Source organism: Oncorhynchus nerka, linkage group LG1 (genome assembly GCF_034236695.1).
Source record: "Oncorhynchus nerka isolate Pitt River linkage group LG1, Oner_Uvic_2.0, whole genome shotgun sequence".
NCBI classification, from domain to species: domain Eukaryota; kingdom Metazoa; phylum Chordata; class Actinopteri; order Salmoniformes; family Salmonidae; genus Oncorhynchus; species Oncorhynchus nerka.
In genome coordinates, this window is record NC_088396.1 from 56,722,224 (window position 1) to 56,740,546 (window position 18,323).

The 18,323-nt window shown below is 46.6% G+C and overlaps 2 protein-coding genes across 2 annotated transcripts in view; both read right to left on the reverse strand.

The window, feature by feature from the left end:
• ube2g2 (ubiquitin-conjugating enzyme E2G 2 (UBC7 homolog, yeast)) overlaps positions 1 to 13,165 on the reverse strand; it is a 43,575-nt gene extending 30,410 nt beyond the window's left edge. Inside the window, exons 1-3 of the mRNA XM_065019708.1 lie at positions 13,012 to 13,165; positions 12,629 to 12,664; positions 10,052 to 10,097 (exon numbers count right to left, since the gene is read on the reverse strand). Coding sequence (XP_064875780.1) covers positions 10,052 to 10,097; positions 12,629 to 12,664; positions 13,012 to 13,054 — 125 coding nt within the window. The 5' untranslated portion in view covers positions 13,055 to 13,165. The remainder of the gene's footprint in view (positions 1 to 10,051; positions 10,098 to 12,628; positions 12,665 to 13,011) is intronic.
• A 595-nt stretch (positions 13,166 to 13,760) lies between these two features.
• On the reverse strand, positions 13,761 to 16,459 carry sumo3b (small ubiquitin like modifier 3b). Its single transcript, XM_029637080.2, has 4 exons — positions 16,324 to 16,459; positions 15,384 to 15,512; positions 15,175 to 15,246; positions 13,761 to 15,044 (listed from the first exon to the last, which is right to left on the reverse strand). Exons 1-4 carry the CDS (start codon positions 16,342 to 16,344, stop codon positions 14,943 to 14,945), a joined length of 324 nt encoding a protein of 107 aa, XP_029492940.1. The 5' UTR covers positions 16,345 to 16,459; the 3' UTR covers positions 13,761 to 14,942.
• Between the last annotated feature and the right edge of the window lie 1,864 nt (positions 16,460 to 18,323).

Genomic DNA, 18,323 nt, shown 5'->3' on the forward strand with positions numbered 1-18,323 from the left:
CTCCAAGGGGAGGTGCTGCTCTGTTCTCCAAGGGGAGGTGCTGCTCTGTTCTCCAAGGGGAGGTGCTGCTCTGTTCTCCAAGGGGAGGTGCTGCTAAGGGAGAGGTGCTGCTCTGTTCTCTAAGGGGGAGGTGCTGCTCTGTTCTCTAAGGGGAGGTGCTGCTCTGTTCTCTAAGGGGAGGTGCAGCTCTGTCCTCCAAGGGGAGGTGCTGCTCTGTTCTCTAAGGGAGAGGTGCTGCTCTGTTCTCTAAGGGAGAGGTGCTGCTCTGTTCTCCAAGGGGGAGGTGCTGCTAAGGGGGAGCTGCTGCTCTGTTCTCTAAGGGGGAGGTGCAGCTCTGTTCTCTAGAGGAGGTGCAGCTCTGTTCTCTAGAGGGAGGGTGCAGCTCTGTTCTCTAGAGGGAGGTGCAGCTCTGTTCTCTAAGGGGAGGTGCTGCTCTGCTCTATAAAGGGGAGGTGCTGCTCTGTTCTATAAGGGGAGGTGCTGCTCTGTTCTCAAAGGGGAGGTGCTGCTCTGTTCTCCAAGGGGAGGTGCTGCTCTGTTCTATAAGGGGGAGGTGCTGCTCTGTTCTCAAAGGGGAGGTGCTGCTAAAAGGTGCTGCTCTGTTCTCCAAAGGGGAGGTGTGCTGCTCTGTTCTCCAAAGGGGAGGTGCTGCTCTGTTCTCCAAGGGGGAGGTGCAGCTCTGTTCTCCAAGGGGGAGGTGCTGCTCTGTTCTCTAAGGGGGAGGAGCTGCTCTGTTCTCCAAGGGGGAGGTGCTGCTCTGCTTTATAAAGGGGAGGTGCTGCTCTGCTTTATAAAGGGGAGGTGCTGCTCTGTTCTCTAAGGGGGAGGTGCTGATCTGTTCTCCAAGGGGGAGGTGCTGATCTGTTCTCCAAGGGGGAGGTGCTGCTCTGTTCTCTAAAGGGGAGGTGTAGCTCTGTTCTCTAAGGGAGAGGTGCTGCTCTGTTCTCCAAGGGGAGGTGCTGCTAAGGGGAGGTGCTGCTCTGTTCTCTAAGGGGGAGGTGCAGCTCTGTTCTCTAGAGGGGAGGTGCAGCTCTGTTCTCTAGAGGGGAGGTGCAGCTCTGTTCTCTAGAGGGGAGGTGCAGCTCTGTTCTCTAAGGGGGAGGTGCTGCTCTGCTCTATAAAGGGAGGTGCTGCTCTGTTCTATAGGGGGAGGTGCTGCTCTGTTCTCAAAGGGGAGGTGCTGCTCTGTTCTCAAAGGGGAGGTGCTGCTCTGTTCTCAAAGGGGGAGGTGCTGCTCTGTTCTCCAAGGGGAGGTGTTGCTCTGTTCTCCAAGGGGAGGTGCTGCTCTGTTCTCCAAGGGGAGGTGCTGCTCTGTTCTCCAAGGGGAGGTGCTGCTCTGTTCTCCAAGGGGAGGTGCTGCTCTGTTCTCCAAGGGGAGTGCTGCTCTCCGCTCTCCAAGGGGAGGTGCTGCTCCGCTCTCCAAGGGGAGGTGCTGCTCTGTTCTCCAAGGGGGAGGTGCTGCTCTGTTCTCTAAGGGGGAGGTGCTGCTATGTTCTCCAAGGGAGAGGTGCTGCTCTGCTCTATAAAGGGGAGGTGCTGCTCTGTTCTCCAAGGGGGAGGTGCTGCTCTGTTCTCCAAGGGAGAGGTGCTGCTCTGTTCTCCAAGGGAGAGGTGCTGCTCTGTTCTCCAATGGGGAGGTGCTGCTCTGTTCTCCAAGGGGGAGGTGCTGCTCTGTTCTCTAGAGGGAGGTGCTGCTCTGTTCTCTAGAGGGAGGTGCTGCTCTGTTCTCCAAGGGGGAGGTGCTGCTCTGTTCTCCAAGGGGGAGGTGCTGCTCTGTTCTCTAGAGGGAGGTGCTGCTCTGTTCTCCAAGGGGAGGTGCTGCTCTGTTCTCCAAGGGGAGTGCTGCTCTGTTCTCTAGGGGGAGGTGCAGCTCTGTTCTCTAAGGGGGAGGTGCTGCTCTGCTCTATAAAGGGGAGGTGCTGCTCTGCTCTATAAAGGGGAGGTGCTGCTCTGCTCTATAAAGGGGAGGTGCTGCTCTGTTCTCCAATGGGGAGGTGCTGCTCTGTTCTCCAAGGGGGAGGTGCTGCTCTGTTCTCCAAGGGGGAGGTGCTGCTCTGTTCTCTAAGGGGGAGGTGCTGCTCTGTTCTCTAAGGGGGAGGTGCTGCTCTGTTCTCTAGAGGGGAGGTGCTGCTCTGTTCTCCAAGGGGGAGGTGCTGCTCTGTTCTCTAGAGGGGAGGTGCTGCTCTGTTCTCTAGAGGGGAGGTGCTGCTCTGTTCTCTAGAGGGAAGGTGCAGCTCTGTTCTCCAAGGGGGAGGTGCTGCTCTGTTCTCTAGAGGGAGGTGCTGCTCTGTTCTCCAAGGGGGAGGTGCTGCTCTGTTCTCCAGAGGGGGAGGCGCTGCTCTGTTCTCCAAGGGGGAGGTGCAGCTCTGTTCTCTAAGGGGGAGGTGCTGCTCTGTTCTCTAAGGGGGAGGTGCTGCTCTGTTCTCCAAGGGGGAGGTGCTGCTCTGTTCTCCAAGGGGGAGGTGCTGCTCTGTTCTCCAAGGGGGAGGTGCTGCTCTGTTCTCTAAGGGAGAGGTGCTGCTCTGTTCTCTAAGGGAGAGGTGCTGCTCTGTTCTCTAGAGGGGAGGTGCTGCTTTGTTCTCCAAGGGGGAGGTGCTGCTCTGTTCTCTAGAGGGGGAGGTGCTGCTCTGTTCTCCAAGGAAGAGGTGCTGCTTTGTTCTCCAAGGGGGAGGTGCTGCTCTGTTCTCTAGAGGGGAGGTGCTGCTGATGTAAGGCTCTGTGGACAGCCAGTGGCTGTGTACCAAATGTAAATGTTCCCATAAGGCTGTGCTTTCGTTAGACTGCTGTATTACATGCTGGGGCAGGCAGGTTATTCAGGGGAGGATTAGGTAGAGATGCATGCTAATTATAAGGATCAAAACCCTTCATAGACCCTCTACACTGTGGTCACATAACACAGGACAGTTCGTCAGATATACAATCATCTCTATACCAAGAGTTTTTGCACTGGCTGGGTAAGCTAGAATTTCCCTTTAAATGTATATTATTAAATTATTGACAATTCGTTTTCAATAGGTTTAAAAGCATGGCTACTGGCCAGACAAGGAAACGGGAGGGACAGCATAACGGGGGGACAGCATAACGGGGGGACAGTAAAACTAGAGGGAGCATAATGGGGGACAGCATAATGGGGGACAGCATAATGGGGGACAGTAAAACTAGAGGACAGCATAACGGGGGGGACAGTAAAACTAGAGGGACAGCATAATGGGGGGACAGTAAAACTAGAGGACAGCATAATGGGGGACAGTAAAACTAGAGGGACAGCATAATGGGGGACAGCATAATGGGGGACAGTAAAACTAGAGGGACAGCATAATGGGGGACAGCATAACGGGGGACAGTAAAACTAGAGGGACAGCATAATGGGGGACAGCATAACGGGGGACAGCATAACGGGGGACAGCATAATGGGGGGACAGTAAAACAAGAGGGACAGCATAATGGGGGACAGCATAACGGGGGACAGTAAAACAAGAGGACAGCATAATGGGGGGACAGTAAAACTAGAGGGACAGCATAAGGGGGACAGTAAAACTAGAGGGACAGCATAATGGGGGGACAGTAAAACTAGAAGGACAGCATAATGGGGGACAGTAAAACTAGAAGGACAGCATAATGGGGGACAGTAAAACTAGAGGGACAGCATAATGGGGGACAGTAAAACTAGAGGGACAGCATAATGGGGGACAGTAAAACAAGAGGGACAGCATAATGGGGGACAGCATAACTAGAGGGGGGACAGTAAAACTAGAGGGACAGCATAACGGGGGGACAGTAAAACTAGAGGGACAGTATAACTAGAGGGACAGCATAATGGGGGGACAGTAAAACTAGAAGGACAGCATAACGGGGGGACAGTAAAACTAGAGGGACAGCATAATGGGGGGACAGTAAAACTCCCAGCTGAAATGACTCCTAGAGACTCCTAGAGACTTACCCAGGAAGACTCCCAGCTGTAATGACTCCTAGAGACTTACCCAAGAAGACTCCCAGCTGTAATCACTTAAGAGACTTATCCAGGAAGACTCCCAGCTGTAATGACTCCCAGAGACTTACCCAAGAAGACTCCCAGCTGTAATCACTTAGAGACTTACCCAAGAAGACTCCCAGCTGTAATGACTCCTAGAGACTTACCCAAGAAGACTCCCAGCTGTAATGACTCCTAGAGACTTACCCAAGAAGACTCCCAGCTGTAATGACTCCTAGAGACTTACCCAAGAAGACTCCCAGCTGTAATCACTCCTAGAGACACCTAGAGACTTACCCAAGAAGACTCCCAGCTGGAATCACTTAGAGACTTACCCAGGAAGACTCCCAGCTGTAATCACTCAGAGACTTACCCAAGAAGACTCCCAGCTGTAATGACTCCTAGAGACTTACCCAAGAAAGACTCCCAGCTGTAATCACTCAGAGACTTACCCAAGAAGACTCCCAGCTGTAATGACTCCTAGAGACACCTAGAGACTTACCCAAGAAGACTCCCAGCTGGAATCACTTAGAGACTTACCCAAGAAGACTCCCAGCTGTAATGACTCAGAGACTTACCCAGGAAAGACTCCCAGCTGGAATCACTTAGAGACTTACCCAAGAAAGACTCCCAGCTGTAATGACTCCTAGAGACACCTAGAGACTTACCCAAGAAAGACTCCCAGCTGTAATGACTCCTAGAGACACCTAGAGACTTACCCAAGAAGACTACCAGCTGTAATCACTCAGAGACTTACCCAAGAAAGACTCCCAGCTGGAATCACTTAGAGACTTACCCAAGAAAGACTCCCAGCTGTAATGACTCCTAGAGACACCTAGAGACTTACCCAAGAAAGACTCCCAGCTGTAATCACTCAGAGACTTACCCAAGAAAGACTCCCAGCTGTAATCACTCAGAGACTTACCCAGGAAAGACTCCAAGCTGTAATCACTCAGAGACTTACCCAAGAAAGACTCCCAGCTGTAATCACTCAGAGACTTACCCAGGAAAGACTCACAGCTGTAATCACTCAGAGACTTACCCAAGAAGACTCCCAGCTGTAATGACTCCTAGAGACACCTAGAGACTTACCCAAGAAGACTACCAGCTGTAATCACTCAGAGACTTACCCAAGAAAGACTCCCAGCTGTAATCACTTAGAGACTTACCCAGGAAGACTCTTCAATACTCTTAGTTGTTGTGGAAATTAACCCCACTATGCGGTTTACTTTCTGAATCTACATCACCGAGTCTACCTTTAACAGGCAAATCGTTGGGGGGGGGTTTAAGGCCTGCCAATCAATCATTAATCATCGACTTCACGGCCAATCAGCTGTCCTAATCTAATTTCCTTAAGAGTTAAAACCCGGCAACATCCTTGTTTTGATTGGCTGAGTTTAGAAGCACTTAAACAAATCCTTATCTGATCACCCACCAGATCAGCTGATTGACAGTCAGGTTTCCGATCATATCTATTCTGTTAGTTTCACTCCTTGTTCCTAATAGCCTGAGTCCCCGTCTGTTTGTGCCATCATACCACCAACTCCTTGTCACACACTGTCATGCCAAACATCAGAGCACAAACATATATCTGGGTTCAGGCTACCTCATTTGCTGAACTAAATATCTTACTCATAGGACTTAAAAAGGCCAAACTGAGGAAGGCCTTAAAAATTGTCAAAGGCCCCAGCCATAGACTGTTCTACTACTACTACTACTACCACTACTACTACTACCACTACTGCTGCATGGCAAGTGGTACCGGAGTGCCAAGTCTAGGACAAAAAAGGCTTCTCAACAGTTTTTACCCCCAAGCCATAAGACTCCTGAACAGGTAATCAAATGGCTACCCGGACTATCTGCATTGTGTGGATGAAGGGAGGGTGGGTTTAGAGTCATTATATTGTGTGGATGAAGGGAGGGTGGGTTTAGAGTCATTATATTGTCTGGATGAAGGGAGGGTGGGTTTAGAGTCATTATATTGTCTGGATGAAGGGGAGTGGTGGGTTTAGAGTCATTATATTGTCTGGATGAAGGGAGGGTGGGTTTATTGTCATTATATTGTGTGGATGAAGGGAGGGTGGGTTTAGAGTCATTATATTGTGTGGATGAGAGGAGGGTGAGGGGGTTTAGAGTCATTATATTGTCTGGATGAAGGGAGGGTGGGTTTAGAGTCATTATATTGTCTGGATGAAGGGAGGGTGGGTTTAGAGTCATTATATTGTCTGGATGAAGGGAGGGTGGGTTTAGAGTCATTATATTGTGTGGATGAAGGGAGGGTGGGTTTAGAGTCATTATATTGTCTGGATGAAGGGAGGGTGGGTTTAGAGTCATTATATTGTGTGGATGATTGTCTGGGGAGGGTGGGTTTAGAGTCATTATATTGTGTGGATGAAGGAGGGTGGGTTTAGAGTCATTATATTGTGTGGATGAAGGGAGGGTGGGTTTAGTCATTATATTGTCTGGATGAAGGGAGGGTGGGTTTAGAGTCATTATATTGTCTGGATGAAGGAGGGGGTGGGTTTAGTCATTATATTGTCTGGAGGGTGGGTTTGAAGGATGAGGGTGGGTTTAGTCATTATATTGTCTGGATGAAGGGAGGGTGGGTTTAGTCATTATATTGTGGGTTTGGATGAAGGGGGAGGGATGAAGGAGGGTGGGTTTAGAGTCATTATATTGTGTGGATGAAGGGAGGGTGGGTTTAGAGTCATTATATTGTGTGGATGAAGGGAGGGTGGGTTTAGAGTCATTATATTGTCTGGATGAAGGGAGGGTGGGTTCATTAGTCATTATATTGTGTGTGGATGAAGGGAGGGTGGGTTTAGAGTCATTATATTGTGATGGATGAAGGGAGGGTGGGTTTAGAGTCATTATATTGTGTGGATGAAGGGAGGGGGGTTTAGAGTCATTATATTGTGTGGATGAAGGGAGGGTGGGTTTAGAGTCATTATATTGTGTGGATGGATGGAGGGAGGAGGGTGGGTTTAGAGTCATTATATTGTGTGGATGAAGGGAGGGTGGGTTTAGAGTCATTATATTGTGTGGATGAAGGGAGGGTGGGTTTAGAGTCATTATATTGTCTGGATGAAGGGAGGGTGGGTTTAGAGTCATTATATTGTGTGGATGAAGGGAGGGTGGGTTTAGAGTCATTATATTGTGTGGATGAAGGGAGGGTGGGTTTCGGGCAGGTTGAATAAAGAAAAACAATCCATAAATGTACAATTCATCTATTGGCTACATTTAGTGCATACTCCATTCTATTGGCTACATACTCCTAAGCTTTAAGACCTAACTTTACGCAAACCAAATAGCCTACAATCACTTTCGGGAACGGGCAGAAACAGTGTCGATCCACTGAGCCAAAAAGGACGATGCCGGAGATGAATTCAATAAGAGAAAAGCTGTGAAATGGAGAGTTGAAAATAAAGAGAAGGGAGAGACAGAAAAGTAACGTTTTGGAAAGATTTAGTGTAGTTAGAGGATGACAGCAGTGTAGTTAGAGGATGACAGCAGTGTAGTTAGAGGATGACAGCAGTGTAGTTAGAGGATGACAGCAGTGTAGTTAGAGGATGACAGCAGTGTAGATAGAGGATGACAGCAGTGTAGTTAGAGGATGACAGCAGTGTAGTTAGAGGATGACAGCAGTGTAGTTAGAGGATGACAGCAGTGTAGTTAGAGGATGATAGCAGTGCTGGCTATGTTATGTGGTGTAGTAGTTAGAGAATGACAGCAGTGCTGGCTATGTTATGTGGTGTAGAAAGTCTTCTGTTGAACCTCCTGACCTCAACTCTCAGGTACTAATACCCATAGCCTTAGTGGCCTGGGACTGCCAGAGGCCTGGAACTGCCAGAGGCCTGAGGCTGCCAGAGGCCTGGGACTGCCAGAGGCCTGGGACTGCCAGAGGCCTGCGACTGCCAGAGGCCTGCCAGAGGCCTGGGACTGCCAGTGGCCTGAGACTGCCAGAGGCCTGAGACTGCCAGAGGCCTGGGACTGCCAGAGGCCTGGACTGCCAGAGGCCTGGGACTGCCAGAGGCCTGAGACTGCCAGAGGCCTGGGACTGCCAGAGGCCTGGGACTGCCAGAGGCCTGAGACTGCCAGAGGCCTGGGACTGCCAGAGGCCTGGGACTGCCAGAGGCCCGGGACTGCCAGAGGCCTGAGACTGTGAGAGGCCTGGGACTGCCAGAGGCCTGGGACTGCCAGAGGCCTGGGACTGCCAGAGGCCTGGGACTGCCAGAGGCCTGGGACTGCCAGAGGCCTGGGACTGCGAGAGGCCTGGGACTGCCAGAGGCCTGGGACTGCGAGAGGCCTGGGACTGCCAGAGGCCTGAGACTGCCAGAGGCCTGAGACTGCCAGAGGCCTGGGACTGCCAGAGGCCCGGGATGGCGAGAATGTTAAACAGCTGTTACTTACTACACACTGCTGTTAGTTCCTGGATAACTGTGTATAGATGAGTAGATATCAGGAATCAAACAGTGAAGAATGCTCTCGGTTGGCATCTCATGCGTGTCAGAGAGTTTCCCAGGGTATTGAGTAAGACCAATCAACAGGTCAAACTGAGGCTCCCTGCTACAGTATAACAGTCTCTATTTACATCGTTGTGTGTGTGTCCCCCCACCTGGACAGCAGGTCAAAGCCATTGAAATAGGTGTATGTTATGTTACATCCATCCCAAGGTGTTTTCATCCTAGGAAATGATTAGTTGAATACGGAAAACAATCAATAACAGGATGAAACTAGAGAAAGGCTCCTAACAGTTCAACATCAGCGTTTTCAGTACCTTAACTGGAGAATATATAGACCCTAATATAAAAGACTATGAGACAAGCCTGGGCATCAGTCTGACCAATACCAGGATAGAGAGAGACCTCTACAGCCCACAACTCGACACTGAAATCTCTCTGCCATGATCAGATGTGGATTACTGTTGTTTGCACAAGTATCAACATAACAATGCCTATACAAACATGTCCTAGATTCATTTTAAAATCAGTTAGTCAACCGTTTTAAGGCTGGATATTTTAATTTATTTTTAAAAGGCAGTTTTAAGGTTGGATGGTGCGTCTCGTGCTCATTAATCAAATAGCCACCTTTCTGACATGGAACCCAACCTGCTGCGCGTGCGCCATCGTGCATAAATGTATTTTGTCCACCAAACGCAGGTTAAAATATCAAAACAAACTCTGAACCAATTATATTAATTTGGGGACAGGTCGAAAAGCATTAAACATTTATGGCAATTTAGCTAGTTAGCGTGCACTTGCTAGCTAATTTGTCCTATTTAGCTAGCTTGCTGTTGCTAGCTAATTTGTCCTGGAATATAAACATTGAGTTGTTATTTTACCTGAAATGCACAAGGTCCTCTACTCCGCCAATTAATCCACACATAAAACGGTCAAACGAATCATTTCTAGTCATCTCTCTTTCTTCCAGGCTTTTTCTTCTCTGGACTTTATATTGCTATTGGCAATTTTCATAAATTAGGTGCATTACCGCCACCGACCTCTTTCGTCTTTCTGTCACCCACGTGGGTATAACCAATGAGGAGATGGCACGTGGGTACCTGCTTTTATAAACCAATGAGGAGATGGGAGAGGCAGGACTTTCAGCGCGATCTGCATCAGAAATAGAACTGATTTCTATTTCAGCCCTTGGAGACGTAGATACTCGTTGGCGCGCGCGAGCAGTGTGGGTGCAATAATTGAATAATATAGATTTCTACATTTATTTTGCAAGTCAGCGTCACGGGATCAGAGCTGCAAACAGAGATATAGATGAAACCTAGGGAATCCCCACACTATGAGCTCATAGACCCCTCCAATTCAATTCTGAAGTTCAAAGCCAGTTCCAATGCCCCCCCCCCATGAGCTCATAGACCCCTCCAATTCAATTCTGAAGTTCAAAGCCAGTTCCAATGCCCCCCCACCCCCCCACTAGTTGGACATGGAAATATACAGAATTCATCAGGTTACCCACTAGTTGGACATGGAAATATACAGAATTCATCAGGTTACCTTTGTTTTAGTTGTTATGTTCCTATAGCATAGTAGTAGTGAACATTTGTTTCATTGTTTAAATACTTACATAATTAAAGCCTCCCACTCAAAGAAGTTCTCTTCATTTGCAGGGCCTGTCAAGAGCATGGAAATGTCATGTCATGATACGAGTCTGACTGAGTTGTTTCTGTAGCTACTAGCTAGTTAGGCTACAGTCCATGACGCTACAGTAACACTACTGGTTTCTAGTCAAAACATCAACCAGAGATACACTACATGGTCAAAAGTATGTGGACACCACCTCACATTAGTGGACTCTGCTATTTCAACCACACCCGTTGCTGACAGGTGTATAAAATTGAGCACACGGCCATGCAATCTCCATAGACAAACATTGGCAATAGAATGGCCCGTACTGAACAGCTCAGTGAGTTTTAACGTGGCACGTCATAGGATGCCACCTTTCCGTCAAGTCAGTTTGTCAACTTTCTGCCCTGCTAGAGCTGCCCCCAGTCAACTGTAAGTCCTGTTATTGTGAAGTGGAAACGTGTAGGAGCAACAACAGCTCAGCCGCGAAGTGGTAGGAAACACAAGCTCACAGAACGGGACCGCTGAAGAGTGTAGCGCGTAAAAATCGTCTGTCCTTAGTTGCAACACTCACCACCGAGTTCCAAACTGCCTCTGGAAGCAACACTCACTACTGAGTTCCAAACTGCCCTGGAAGCAACACTCACTACTGAGTTCCAAACTGCCTCAGGAAGCAACACTCACTACTGAGTTCCAAACTGCCTCTGGAAGCAACACTCACTACTGAGTTCCAAACTGCCTCTGGAAGCAACACTCACTACCGAGTTCCAAACTGCCTCTGGAAGCAACACTCACTACTGAGTTCCAAACTGCCTCTGGAAGCAACACTCACTACCGAGTTCCAAACTGCCTCTGGAAGCAACACTCACTACCGAGTTCCAAACTGCCTCTGGAAGCAACACTCACTACCGAGTTCCAAACTGCCTGTGGAAGCAACACTCACTACCGAGTTCCAAACTGCCTGTGGAAGCAACACTCACTACCGAGTTCCAAACTGCCTCTGGAAGCAACACTCACTACTGAGTTCCAAACTGCCTCTGGAAGCAACACTCACTACCGAGTTCCAAACTGCCTCTGGAAGCAACCCTCACTACCGAGTTCCAAACTGCCCTGGAAGCAACACTCACTACTGAGTTCCAAACTGCCTCTGAGTTCCAAACTGCCTCTGGAAGCAACACTCACTACCGAGTTCCAAACTGCCTCAGGAAGCAACACTCACTACTGAGTTCCAAACTGCCTCAGGAAGCAACACTCACTACTGAGTTCCAAACTGCCTCTGGAAGCAACACTCACTACCGAGTTCCAAACTGCCTCTGGAAGCAACACTCACTACCGAGTTCCAAACTGCCTCTGGAAGCAACACTCACTACTGAGTTCCAAACTGCCTCTGAAAGCAACACTCACTACTGAGTTCCAAACTGCCTCTGGAAGCAAAGTCAGCACAATAACTGTTTGTCGGGGGCTTCATGAAATGGGTTTCCAAGGCCGAGCAGCCGTAAGATCACCATGCACAATGCCAAGCGTGTTGTAAAGCTCACCGCCATTGGAATCTAGAGCAGCGAAAACGCATTCTCTGGAGTGATGAATTACGCTTCACCATCTTGACAGTCCGAGGGAAGAATCTGGGTTTTGGCGGATGCCAGGAGAACCTGCCCCAATGCATAGTGCCAACTGTAAAGTTTGGTGGAGGAGGAATAATGGTCTGGGGCTGTTTCTCGTGGTTTTAATCTAGGCCCCTTAGTTCCAGTGAAGGGAAATCGTAACGCAACAATGACATTGTAGACGATTCTGTGCTTCCAACTTTGTGGCAACAGTTTGGGGAAAGGCCCTTTCCTATTTCAGCATGACAATGCCCCTGTGCACAAAGCGAGGTCAATACAGAAATGGTTTGCGGAGATCGGTGTGGAAGAACATTGACTGCACAGAAACGAACGACGACTGCGAGTAATCGCCTAACATCAGTGTCCAACCTCACTAATGCTGTTGTGGGTGAATGGAAGCAATGTTTGACGACCTCAACTGGGCCGACCAACCAGTGCTCCCGTACAGTGGCTAACCGGGCTAACTACATTGTGTCCCACCCACCACCAACCCCTCTTTTACACTACTGCTACTCTCGGTTCATCATATATGCATAGTCACTTTAACCATATCTACATGTACATACTACCTCAATAAGCCTGACTAACAGGTATCTGTATATAGCCTCTCTACTGTATATAGCCTCTACTGTATAGAGCCCCTCTACTGTATAGAGCCTCTCTACTGTATGTAGCCTGTCTTTTTACTTCTTTACCTACCCAACACCTTTTTTGCACTATTAGAGCCTGTAATAAGCATTTCACTGTAAAGGTCTACCTACACCTGTTGTATTCGGCACACGTGACAAAAACTTTGATTTGACATCTAGTGGAAAGCCTTCCCAGAAGAGTGGAAGCTGTTATATCAGCAAAAAGGGAGAACCAACTCCATATTAATGCCCATGATTTTGGAAGATGTTCGACGAGCAGGTGTCCACATACTTTTGGCCATGTAGTGTACGTTAGCTAACTGGTAATAGGCTTATATAATCTCTCACCTGCAACGATCCCCTCGGGTGGGTTTAGAGTCAGCTCTAGGATAGAGGCGAAAGCAGAAAGTACACATTACTGTCATGATGTAATGTTATTAAAGCGCTGGTCATTTAGACAAAGGCCACAGAGACTAGCTCCACATTTACACCCAGGAAGGCAAGTAAAAGGGTGACGTGGCAATCAGCTAATTCAAATGTATCAGTCTTGAAAATAGTCTACTGATTCTCCTGATAGTTTCACTTTAGTGGAAGGCAGGCTAACCGCCAGTTGCAAAACAACTCCATTTGGCTAACGATGCTAGCTAGCTAATGTCAATGACGCTAGCTAGTTAGCAGCCAGTTTGTGAGTTAATGTGGATAGCTAGCTGTCAAATATACTGAAAACTCACGCTTATACTCAGCCATCAGTCTTTTTAACGCAGTACCAGCCATTTGTAAAGAATATAGACTCAAACTCAAAAATAAAAACAGAAAAAAAACAATCACGCCTGTCTTTTGGATGACAACGCAGCTGCTAACAGCTGATCAACTGCGCATGTCTACACTTCCGGTTTGTAGAAGTAACAGCTCCCGAGATGCAACACCGCCACCTGTAGGAAGTCATCTAGGTTTGCTAAAAAAAAAACATCACTAGATATACTAGCTTGGATTACTATGTACTTTTTATTTGTAAAGATGTGTTCCAACTACTTTTATATCTTATTCATATTTTTTTTAAACTGCTTTGTTTGTTAGGCACTCTTAAGTAAGCATTTCACTTTAAGGTCTACTACACCTGTGACTAATACAATTTGATATTGCCTAGGAAGTTAGCAACAGTCTTTCAGCACTCCTCACAACACATGCAAAGAAAGGAAGCCGAGTACCAGGAAGCTGAATACCAAGTAGTCAAGTACCAATTTATATTCATTATATACAGTAGCAAAGGACAACAAATAATATACAAGTCACTAGAGAACCAGAAGGATCAGTGGACCTTGTTACCTACTCAAGCTCCACATCAACACACACACACACAACACCCACACAACACACACACTGCAGAATTTGATAAGTCTCTGGATGCCGGCGGAAGAGAAGTTCATGAAGTTTGCTTATAGCGAACAGTGAATAAGAACAAAAGAAAGTCAAAAAAAGGTTGAAGTCTGGGTGGATTCCCTTTTATTTTGTCATAAAATATCAGTGATGCAGTGGGATGGGTAAAATTCGGGAGAAATCCACTAAGTACGGCTCAACTACTCCCCGTCCGTCTGTGTGGAGAGGGGGATAAACAGAAAGCCATCTGAAAAGGTAAGTTGAATCCTTTCTTCAAGTGATGTTAAAAATAGACCTTAAAACTTTACCTGTTTCAATCATATCACCGAGACATTTCTGTTCATTTAGCATTTGGTCTAGACACAGCCATGCACTATTCAATCGTATGGCCATACAGGGTGAAATGAGAAAATTGATCATTTGGCCCATTTTTTAGCAAAATGTAAAAAATATTTTAAAAAACAACAAAAATAATATACAAGTCACTAGAGAAACAGAAGGATCAGTGGACCTTGTGTTACCTCAACCTGTGGTAGATTGATGTACATCCCAAATGGCATCCTATTCACTATATAGTGCACGACTTTCGGTCAAAAAGTAGTGCACTTTAAAGGGAATAGGGTGCCATTAGGGCACTTCAACAGTAGTGCACTATAAAGGGAATAGGGTGCCATTAGGGCACTTCAACAGTAGTGCACTATAAAGGGAATAGGGTGCCATTAGGGCACTTCAACAGTAGTGCACTATGAAGGGAATAGGGTGCCATTAGGGTCAGAATCTGAAGGACAGTTGGACCCCCTGTGTGTGAAACAAATACATATTCTCAAAACAGTTCTAGTTCATATAAACAAGAAATGGTTCGGTGGCATGAAATCCAGCTTGTGATCATGGCTACGTCCCAATTCACTACCCTGTGCACTCGTTCACTCAACCTCATGCATTTAAATGGAATGGTGTGAGGAGTATGGTGGAACCTCCCTTTAGTCATGCTGCACCAATGAATGAAGGGGGATTGAACGAGTGAGTAGAGAATGAGAATGTGAATGTAACCCACTTAACAGTCCCGTCTTTCTTCACGCCATGGTTTTCCATTGTAAATAGATCCCTGCCTCCCCTCACAACATGTAGGGCTTGGGGGGGGGGGGAAGCGGATCAATCAAACAAAAAATACATTTATAACGCTAAATGATTATTGAAAATAAAAAATGTTTTGAGTGATGCTGCTCTTCAAGTGTATCTGTTCTCAGAGAGGAGGAGAGGGGTCCGTACACCTTTAAGATGAGCCTCAGAGAGGGAGGAGCCTCAGAGAGGGAGGAGCCTCAGAGAGGGAGGAGCCGCCAGTCTGTTGTTGAAATACATCAATAGTATCCTCGTCTTCCATCTCAAGCTGTCAACACAAATATAAGGTCATTAAGTCAGAAAAATAAGTATCTTGTCTTTGGTACATTCATTAGTAACTTAGTTCTTCTGAATCTATTATGAAGGACTTATGAAAATGAAAGGAAACTGTCACCTACCTGTGCAGGTGTGTCAGTCTCGTTAATCGGCTGTCCGTCAAACCTAAACCTTATCTGTCTAATTGACAAACCCTGAAATAAAGAGGTTATAACATAAAAATAAAACATGGTCAGGCAAGTTGGTCAAGAGTTGCCCTGCAAGGTCGTCCAATCAGTCTGAAAGATTGACATTGTTTTAGGTGAGCAGAAGAGGAATGTAAAAACCTCACCTGTCTTTCACAGTACGCCTTCATCAGCTTGCTGAGCGGAGTGTGCCTTTTAATTTTGAACTGGACTACTGACCCATCTTGACCTGCAACCTTTAGGTTGATGTGATCGTTTTCAGTTTTCACTCCTTCCTGAAAGGGAAAGGATGCACTTCAGAGACCATAGCTTGGTCATATAACATAGTTCATGTCAAACATTAGAGACTGAGCAAACTTTTAGGATTTGGTTTCATTTAAGCAAAAGCATCTCAACACGCATTGTAACAGGTTAGCAAGCTAGTTAAACCAATTGTCATTTGTGATAAATGATGGCTAGCGGTTGTTTGTGTTGTACTTTTATTTGACCAGGGAATATCATTGAGACCATTATCTCTTTTGCAAAGGGAGCCCTGCGTCTAACAAGTTCACGGCCGCATAGGAGCGAACATGAGTTCAGACTGGCTGTGCGCAATATGCGCGCGCCTGGCGTCAAACATGTGTTTGTGTTTACCTTTTTAAGTTAGCAATGTTAAGCATGCTATCCTAGGTAATACATTGAATGGTGGTGGCCAGCCATCAATGAGGTGGCAGCTCCGGTGGGATTCAGGCGAATCAAAAAGCCGCAAAGAGCAAACGTCGGGCCCTATTCCAATGCGCACAGAAAAGTCACAATGGCGCTGTTTCAATTCAACCATCACTTTACAATACATGAAGAGTAGATATGTATACTATAGAATAAACTACATCTGGGCATACATCTATCAGATAGTTGACTAGCTAGACATTTTTCTACACGCAAAACGTTGCGCGTCCAACCATAAATCCGCAAATCAACGAACCTTTGTTTTCTCTTTTTTTACCCGCTCAAATGCGGAATCTGCCATGTAAACACACATAAACTCGACTGGCAAGAATGCAATGAAATATGGAAAATATTCAACCATAGAAACATAACATGGCTTACCTTTGGCTTTTCTTCAGACATTGTGTAGCTAGTTATTGCTCAACGATGTACAAATTTACAGACAGATAAATATTTGCGCCTTTTCACTTCTCTGTCTTCTCCGTTTCGACCAGGAGCGCGCATAATGTTTTAAACTCTAATTGGCTCACGGGGATCACGTGTCTATATTTTATAGGGACCGTGCACACATGAGCGCGCAAATCTGTTTTATACGCGCTCCCGAGAATTAGACAAGACCTAGAAAACCCTTTTTTTTAAAACCCAATTTCGTGACATCCAATTTCGAGTATTGCTGCAACAAGATCTGTAAATCAATTTATGAACTGTGTAAAGATTACAAAAATAAACAGCGCAATAAAATTATTTATAAAAAGTGGATTTTTCTAATTGTTTAGAGCTGTGGAAAATCTCTAATATCAAATTGAACAGCTTTATTCTAGCATAGAGACTAGTAAAAACACAAACAGAAATGCATCACAAAACCTTACCTATTTGACTGTTTTTGGGCAACTTTTGATACGAAATGGTAGCCACACACAGTTGATTTGGCACTCGAGCATTTGTGGTTTATTTGGTAGCATTTCGTAGTGTGACTGATTTTACTAATTGCATTCGTACTGTAAATTAGAGGTGCGCTATTTGATAGATTCCCCCGTCCCGGTGTCGTACTTCTGAGTGGGAGACCTTCCCAGGCAGTGACCTGCCTAGCTCATAAACTAGTATCAGGGCGCCCACTTCGACAAGGTTTATTGACCCACACGGTGACATCCTATCATTGGCGTAACGTGAAAATGAGCGATAGAAAACCGATCGCGCAAATGTCACCATTCCCCCCCAAAATTGTGCGGGTGCCCCGTGCCGCCCCGGCAAGATGTCGCCTATACCTAAATCCGTCACTGCACACGCAACAAGAACAGGACAATTAAGAGAACACACAGGCGCTGGAGATGTCAGTATTTGATTTCATGAAACACACAGCAATATTTTATTTAACCTTTATTTAACCAGGTAGGCTAGTTGAGAACAAGTTCTCATTTTACAACTGCGACCTGGCCAAGATAAAGCAAAGCAGTGGACAGGAACAACAACACAGAGTTACACATGGAATAAACAAAACATAGTCAATAACACAGTAGAAAAAATAAAACAAAAAGTCTATATACAGTGAATGCAAATGAGGTAAGATAAGGGAGGTAAGGCAATAAATAGGCCATGCAGGCAAGGTAATTACAATATAGCAATTAAACACAGGAATTGTAGATGTACAGAAGATGAATGTGCAAGTAGAGATACTGGGGTGCAAAGGAGCAAGATGAATAAATAAATACTGTATGGGGATGAGGTTTGTCGATAGATGGGCTGTTTATGAGTCTCCGGGTTCAGAGATTTTTGCAGTTCGTTCCAGTCATTGGCAGTAGAGAACTGGAAGGAAAGACGACCAAAGGAGAAATTGGCTTTGGGGATGACCAGTGAGATGCGCGTGCTATGGGTGGGTGCTGCTATGGTGACCAGTGAGCTGAGATAAGGCGGGGCTTTACCTAGCAGAGACTTGTAGATGACCTGGAGCCAGTGAGTTTGGCAACGAGTATGAAGCGAGAGCCAACCAACGAGAGCGTACAGGTCGCAGTTGTGGGTAGTATATGGAGCTTTGGTGACAAAACGGATGGCACTGTGATAGACTGCATCCAATTTATTGAGTAGAGTGTTGGAGACTATTTTATAGATGACACCCCCGAAGTCAAGGATCGGTAGGATAGTCAGTTTTCGGAGGGTATGTTTGGCAGCATGAGTGAAGGATGCTTTGTTGCGAAATAGGAAGCCGATTCTAGATTTAACTTTGGATTGGAGATGCTTAACGTGAGTCTGGAAGGAGAGTTTACAGTCTAACCAGACACCCATGTATTTGTAGTTGTCCACGTATTCTAAGTCAGAACCGTCCAGAGTAGTGATGCTGTACGGGCGAGCAGGTGCAGGCAGTGATCGATTGAATAGCAGGCATT

Bases quoted from the DNA above. Each gene is read 5' to 3' on its own strand.
- sumo3b (XM_029637080.2), bottom strand. From the start codon at position 16,344: ATGTCTGAAGAAAAGCCAAAG. The intron at 15,247-15,383 runs GTGAGGTTTTTA...TCTTTATTTCAG, and splicing joins AGGCGTACTGTGAAAGACAG to GGTTTGTCAATTAGACAGAT. The intron at 15,045-15,174 runs GTAGGTGACAGT...TTGTGTTGACAG, and splicing joins AGACTGACACACCTGCACAG to CTTGAGATGGAAGACGAGGA.